We start from the raw sequence: 7535 nt of genomic DNA on the forward strand, positions 1-7535 counted from the left end.
TACAGAGATAAAGTCAGCATGGTCAGAAACTCCTTTGTTCTCAAGTTCAAAGTAAATATTTTATCAAAGTACATGTATGTCACCATATACAGCCCTCAGATTCACTTCCTTGCAGGTATACTCAGTAAAAGAGACACCAATGAAAAACTGCACAAAGCAGAGACCGATAGATATCCGATGTGTAAAAACAAACTCAGCATATAGAAAAAGTATATATAAAATCGATATCAAGAACACTAGTGTAGAGTCCTTAAGTTGTGGGTGCTGTTGCATGAATGAAGTCGCCATAAAAAAGTACTGGCAGGTGTAAAACAGCTTCTTTACTCGACAAAACAAGGGAGAGCAGGCATCACATGGAGACGCTTTCGGTGGAAACATGGGCCTTGATATTATATGTGCCAAGCATCAAACGGCAACTCCATATTTACAATATATGGACATTGCTTTCTTTGAAACTGCACACAACCTTCACATCTCCTGATTCACCTCCCCACCGCAGATATCCAAATGAATTTTAATCAGCGTTGTCTGGACTGGGATTCACAGCTCTTAGGAACTGACTGTTCAGAGCTGCACTCCAAATTAAATATACATTTTCGATCTAACAGGGTTGGGTTGAGTGAAATTACCCCCTCAAGTTCAAGAGCCCGATGGGCGTGGGGTAATAACTGTTCCTGAACCTGGTGGTGTGGGACCCAAGTCTCCTCCCTGTGGATATAGGCAATATCCTAACGCCTTGTGAGAAAGAACCATTAAACAACTGAAGCAGAATAATAGATTGTAACACCCACTGGAGGAGATCAGTTTATTGCAACAAGCGCTTGTAAATCAAAGGTCGCTGCTTCAGCTCTTAAGGTCGTCCAGTATTTGGGACAACGCTAGCCAATGGTGACCCGATCTCGGATCAATTCCAACACTCACACCGGGAGCAGTCTCCGTGCAAAATAAGCTTTAGTTTCTGTGGGGTGTTGTTTCGTTTGGCTTCAGTGCACTCCCACCCCGCGCTGAGGGTCCACCTTAAGAGAGCGGGCCGGACCTTGGTCCCGGGACCGTGACCGCCCCCGGTGTCCGCCGCAGCTTCAGCGATGAGCGGTCGTTATCACAAGGCGGCCCGGGACGGGTACCTGGCTCCGCTGAAGGAAGCCACCAGGAAGGACCTCAACAGCTCGGACGAGGATGGGATGACCCCGACCCTGTGGGCAGCCTACCATGGCCACCTGGAGGCTCTGCAGCTCATCTGTAGTCGAGGGTGGGTGTCCCGTGTCTTCCGCCCGCATTCACCCCTCCTGCGGAGTGGCTGCGATCCCCGGGGAGACTCCTTCCAGGAATATTCCCCCTTCCTCTCTCTCTGGGCCCCCTCTCCCTCCTGGTAAGATACCCCGCTCTTTTTTTGCGGGTGAAACTGTCGCCCCTCCCTGTCTGGACACACCCCAACTTCTCCAGGAAGATTTCCCCATCTCAATCCCTCTCCGGCCAGCAGCCCGCCACCCCCCACCCCCAGTTCTCAGTGAGCCGTCTCCTGCGAAACACTCCCTCACCAACCCCCGTCTTCTCTTCTCCCTCCCTCTCTGGGGAGACTACACGGTCCCCCTCTCCCTGGGAGAACCGGCAACCCCACAGGGTAGCTGTCATACAGGAAGCAGGCCCTTTGGCCCAACTGTTCCATGCTAACCAGTTCCCTACCTGAACCTGTTCTATTACTATGTCTGGCCCAAATCCTTTCCTATTCATGTACCTGTCCAAGCACCTTTTAAATGTTATGGTTCCCCTCCTCTACAACTACCTCTGGCAGCTTGTTCTTCACATCCATCACCCTCTGGGTGAAGAAGTTGTCCCTTTAAATATCTCCTCCCTCATCTTTACCCGTGCTCTCCAGTTTTAGACTCCCGTACCCTGGGGAATGACCACCTTATCTCCGCCCCTTGTGAGTTTATAAATCTCCACCGGCCCGCTCTGTTAGAGCAGTCTGTGAACAAGAATAACTCAGCGTAGTGCCGAGGCTTTACAAAGATATGCTAGAGAGGGTCCAGAGGAGGTTCTCGAGGATGTTTCCAGGAGTGAAGGAGTTAAAATATGAGGAGCATTTGATGGCTCTGGGCCTACACTGGCTGGAATTCAGAAGAATGAGAGACCTTTTTGAAACCTATCGAGTATTGAAAGCTGTAGGGAGAGTGGATGTGCAGAGGATGTTTCCTATGGTAGGGGAGTCGAAGACCAGAGGACACAGCCTTAGAATCAAGAGACATCACTTTAAAACAAAGATGAGAAATTTCTTTAACCAGAGGGAGGGGAATCTGTGGGGGAATCACTGGGTACACTTAAAGTGGGGGATGAGAGGCTCCAGATTCATTAGGGCATCTAAGTTATGGGGAGAAGGCAGGAGAATGGGGTTGAGAGGGATAATAACTCGGGCTTGATGGATGTTGGAGCAGACTTGATGGGCTGAATGGCCTAATTCTGCTTCTATATCGTATATAGGTAAAGGGATGATGATTCAAACATATAAACAAGCACAAGAAAGTTAAATTACAAAATAAATAACAAATTTATTAGCACTTTAGCCCTTGATCCAACAGGGAGGATGAGGGTTTGCATAAACATCTGGATTAAACATCTCACCCTTGTTGTTCTTCCAGAGGTGATCCTGACGTGTGCGATATCTGGGGGAACACACCCCTGCACCACGCCTCCACCAACGGCCACCTCCACATCGTCATCTTCCTGGTCAACTTCGGTGCCAACATCTGGGCACTGGACAACAGCTGGCACTCACCACTGGACGCGGCGGCCGGCAAGGGCCGCATGGAGTGCGTCCGCTTCCTGGACGCGGCGGCCTCCAAGCAGACGGCGGCCAACCCCAAGCAGGTCGCCCGGCTGAAGGAGAAGGCAAGGAAGGACTGCGAGCGGCAGATCCGAGAGAGCGAGAGGCGGCAGAAGAAGCATCAGAGGCAGATGAACAAGAAGTACGGAGAGGAGGGGCAGGGGCAGAGTGTCAGCTCCCGAAGCGTTGGCTCGCTGGGGTCCGGCACCCTCACCTCTTTGCTGAAGGGGTCCCTGCAGAAGAAGCTCTGGAAGAAGGAGGGCAGCCAGAGGGTCCAGCCGGAACAGCCGGGTGCAGACGGCGTCCTCGGGAACCAGGCCAGTGGCCACACCAGCGTGCTGGAAGTGTTTGCTGAGCCAAACGCAGCCTCTCCCGACTTGGCATTCACCGAAACTGAGCAACGGGAATCGCTTTTCAACCGGCCAGGGCTGGGCAACATGCTATTCCGGAGGAATTTTGTCCCATGCTTGGAGGAGGAGGAGGAGGAGCTGGAAGACATGGGTCCCCTGGTGCCCGCGGAGTTCCTGGACTTTGAGGAGGGTGGTGAGGAGCCTGGCACCCTCGGTGAGGAGGAGTGTGAGGACTTGCCCTGGGAGGAGCAGGAGCTGGGGCTGGATGACGAGGAGCCGGAGACGAGCCCCCTCGAGGTGTTCCTTGCTGCCCAAAACCTAAGCGAGTTCCTGCCCTTCCTGGTCCGGGAGCAGATGGACCTCGAGTCGCTCGTGCTCTGCTCCGAAGCTGATCTGAAGAGTATCCACCTGCCGCTCGGGCCACGGAAAAAGATCCTCTCAGCGGTCGAGCGGAGGAAATTAATCTTGGAAACCGCCAGTGAGCTGGTGGACACAGTATTGTAGTTTCCCCCTGGTTAGGAGATGTCAGTCCTCCTGACTGTGGTCCTGTCTGCTGCTGTGAATTCAGGCGTCTCTGTCTCCCACTGACTTCACCTTGGGCCGTTCTGTAGTACAATTTTAAATGGGGTGTGAGTGGTGGGTGCCTGGAATGTGCTGCCTGGGGTGATGGGAGACGCAGATACATTAGAGACTCTTAAACAATCTTTAGACAGGCATGTGAATGTGAGGAAAATGGAAGGATAAAAGCATAAAAAATAATAGACAATAGGTGCAGAAGTAGACCATTCGGCCCCTCAAGTCTGCACCGCCATTCTGAGATCATGGCTGATCATTCACTATCAATACCCAGTCCCTGCCTTGTCCCCATATCCCTTGATTCCCCTATCCATCAGATATCTATCTAGCTCCTTCTTTTTTACTTACTAATTTAATGTGTTCAGCATTAACATTGAGGGCCAAAATGCCTGTTCCTCTGTTGTACTGCCTACGTTTGAGTACATTGTAGGAACAGGCCCTTCAGCCCATCATTTCTCTGTTGAGCACAATGTCAAATTAGACTGAATCTTTTTTGCATGTCCGTGATCTGTGTCTGTCCTTTTGTCTAACAGCTTCCTGCACATCACCATCATGGCTGCTTCTACCACCAGCCCTGGCACCCACCACTCTGTGTGTAAGAAAAAAATAACACCCCCCAAATCTCCTCTAAACTCCCCCCTCTCACCTTAGTGGTGTACAGTACAGAAACAGGCCCTTTGGCCCGTCCACCTCCATGGCCAGCTACTCGAATCCCATTTCACTGCATCAGCACAGAGTGCTCTAGATTGTTTAATGCCATTTCCAGTACACAAGTATAAAGAAGAAAGAAAGAATTGTTACTCCAGATCTGACACAGCACAAAAAAGATAAAGATCACAATAATTTAAAAAAAACCTGAATACAAAAGATAGCTTATATACATTGATTGTATGTCCATAAAGTGACGCTAGGTGTGGGAGGGTCTGTTCATAAAGTGACTCTGACAGGAAACCAGGCCATAAGATAGAGGTGCTGAATTAGGCCATTTAGCCTATCGAGTCTGCTCTGCAATTTCATCATGGCTGATCCTTTTCCCCCTCAGCCCCAATCTCCTGCCTTCCCATATCCCTTCACGCCCTGAACAACCAAGAGTCTATCAACCTCTGCCTGAAATATATCCAATGACTTGGCCTCCACCACCACCACCAGTTGCAACAAATTCCAGATCCACCACTTTCTGGTGAAAGAGATTCTTCCTCATCTCCATTATGAATGGATGTCCCTGTATTCTGAGGCTGTGTGGTGGTGGTGGTGAGGGATGTGGAGGGGAGGGTTAGGGGTGGAGGTGCTGATCAGGTATAACTATACTTTGATACTCCAGACCTGGGAGAAGGACTCTAACTAGAGGAAGGTTTACCAGGATGCTGTCTGGATCAGAGAGCACGTCCTAATGAGGAGAGATGAAGTGAGCTTGGGCTTTTCTCTTTGGAGTGAAGGATGAGAGGTAACTTGATAGAGGTGTACATGATGATGAGGTATAGATCGAGACTTTTCCCAGGGTGGAAATGGCTAATACCAGAGGGCATATTTTTAAGATAATTGGAAGAAAGTATAGGGATAATTTCTTTACGTGGAGAGTGGTGGGTGTGCAGAATGTCCTGCCCGGGTGGTGGTAGAGGCCGATACATCTGGGGCATTTAACAGACTTATAGATAGACACATGGATGATAGTAAAATGGAGGGTTATATGGGAGAGACTTGGATTGATCTTAGAGTAGGTTAGAAGCTTGGCACAATGTTGCGGGCTGAAAGGCCTGTACTGTGCTGTAATGTTCTGTTCTTTTTCAACTCTGCTGAAGCCTCACATAATCTTGCAAACCTCAATCAGGTCACCCTTTGACCCCCTTCACTCCAGGGAAATCTCTCCCCATAACTAGTGTCCTCCAATCCAGGCAATGCCCTGGTGAATCTCCTCTGCACTCCCTCCAACACAATCACACCCTTCCTACAGGGTGGCAATGAGATTGCACACTGTACACCTCTGCTAATGCTGCTTTTTCTTGGGATGAGTAGTGCCCCTCTACTCCCCTGGGAAGGGGTCTCACCAGGACCACCAATGTTCTCTGGAAGTGTCAAACATTGTTATATATCCTCTAACATTTGGGAGGGTTCCTGCTCACGATGTGACCAAGTTTGGATATAGGAAAGGATTTTGAGGGATATTGGTGAATCACAGGCAAATAGGATGAGCAGAGGCAGGTATCTTGGTCAACACAAACGTGCTGCGCCAAAGAGCCTGTTTTCTCTCTGAAAAGTGGACTCAGGCACTATAGACAGAAATGGGAAATTATTGAAAGATGGAAAGTCATGACATTAGCAGAAACTCGAGTCCACGTTCAGCCTCTCTGATTAATTATCCCGGAACAAGAATCATTTCACAAAATGGTGGCTGCAAAGACAGTCTCACAAAATGGCCACCTCCAAACAAAAGACTTCTGCTTGGCCTGCTTCCACCACCCTCGCCTCATTCCTGTTCACTGACTTGTAGGTTGTAATTTCTTACTGGACAAAAGTCTGGAGACCGACAATGTCTGAAGTGAGTGGCCGTGGTTACAACCTATCTGTTATCCCTTGGTGGAATCCTTCTGAAGATAGACCATCAGGAGAGGACAGTCAGTGTGGGAGCTTCACCTGCAGAGTGTCTGCTCCTCAAAATGGAAGGGGCTCTGTTCATCTCCTCCAACACCACCCTGAAACAGAAAGGAATTGACAAAGGAAACCTGAACGTTTAACATTCCTACATTGATGAATCTTTGTGTGTTTCTGCTTTTCCCCTGATGTGTGACTGTGTCAATATCTGCTGTGTCAATATTACCTTGAGTTTATCAACCGGTGCCAATTGACCTGTGATTATCAGTCTTCAGCTAGTGGTGATTCTGTCTCCTTTATGATGTTCTTTGGCCAATCACAATGTTATTTAAAATAAATATTTAACTGCCTAGAATTGTCTCCCCTTTCATTGAACATGGTCTGATGTGAAATTGTACATTACTCATGTTAAATGTAGTGTTCAAATTAAGTTTATTATCAAAGTACACACGTCGCCATGTACAACCCTGAGATGTATTTTCTTGTGGGCATTCACAATAAATACAAAGAAACACAATAGAATCAGTGAAAAACCGCACACGGACAGAGACGGACAAACAACCTATGTACAAAAGACAACAATGAGCAAGTACATTGTTTTCCTAGGGGATTGTCTACTGGTGGGTCCTTGGGTGGCTGTAGAGGCCAATCAGGCGTCAACGTAGCATACCCAGGACTCACTTACACTAACCATATGTCTTTGGAATGCAGGAGGTCAGGGGGAGAGTGCACAAACTCCTTATAGATGGCAACAGGAATCAAACTCCCGTTATACAGCTCGCGCTGTAATGCTTTGTGCTAACCATGACACTATCATGCCACCATAATATGACTTGTACTGAACAAAGATACATTCAGCAGATTGGTCTGACCTTTTGTACAATTTAAAAGAATGAGATATGATCTCCTTTAAATGTACAAAATTCTTCAGGAGCTCAACAATATACGTTGGGAATTGATGCTTCCTCGTCTGCGGTCAGTTTCAAAATCAGGAGTCGGCTATCTAAGAGAGATTAGGAGAAATGTCTTTATTCAGAAGGTACTGTAACAAAAATATTGACACCACCTCAGCATTCCTTCGGACTATGTCGGTCGTTGACACAAAAAGATGCTTTTCACTGTACATTTTTATATTTCAATGTACATGTGACAAAGTTACTTTTTTAAAAATCTTTCCTTATTGAGTATAGGGCTCTAAG

General features: G+C 48.1%; 1 protein-coding gene across 1 annotated transcript; it reads left to right on the forward strand.

Moving 5' to 3' along the window:
* The first annotated feature begins 1008 nt into the window (after positions 1-1008).
* anks4b (ankyrin repeat and sterile alpha motif domain containing 4B) lies at positions 1009-7483 on the forward strand. Its single transcript, XM_059978947.1, has 2 exons — positions 1009-1249; positions 2637-7483. The coding sequence occupies exons 1-2, from the start codon at positions 1086-1088 to the stop codon at positions 3673-3675; spliced, it is 1203 nt and encodes a 400-aa protein (XP_059834930.1). The 5' UTR covers positions 1009-1085; the 3' UTR covers positions 3676-7483.
* Positions 7484-7535: the final 52 nt, after the last annotated feature.

The sequence above is a fragment of the Hypanus sabinus genome, chromosome 9 (assembly GCF_030144855.1).
Source record: "Hypanus sabinus isolate sHypSab1 chromosome 9, sHypSab1.hap1, whole genome shotgun sequence".
NCBI classification, from domain to species: domain Eukaryota; kingdom Metazoa; phylum Chordata; class Chondrichthyes; order Myliobatiformes; family Dasyatidae; genus Hypanus; species Hypanus sabinus.

Coding starts and splice junctions, on each gene's coding strand:
- anks4b (XM_059978947.1), top strand. CDS start 1,086: ATGAGCGGTCGTTATCACAAGGCGGCCCGGGACGGGTACCTGGCTCCG. Junction 1,250..2,636: donor CAGCTCATCTGTAGTCGAGG/GTGGGTGTCCCG, acceptor TTGTTCTTCCAG/AGGTGATCCTGACGTGTGCG.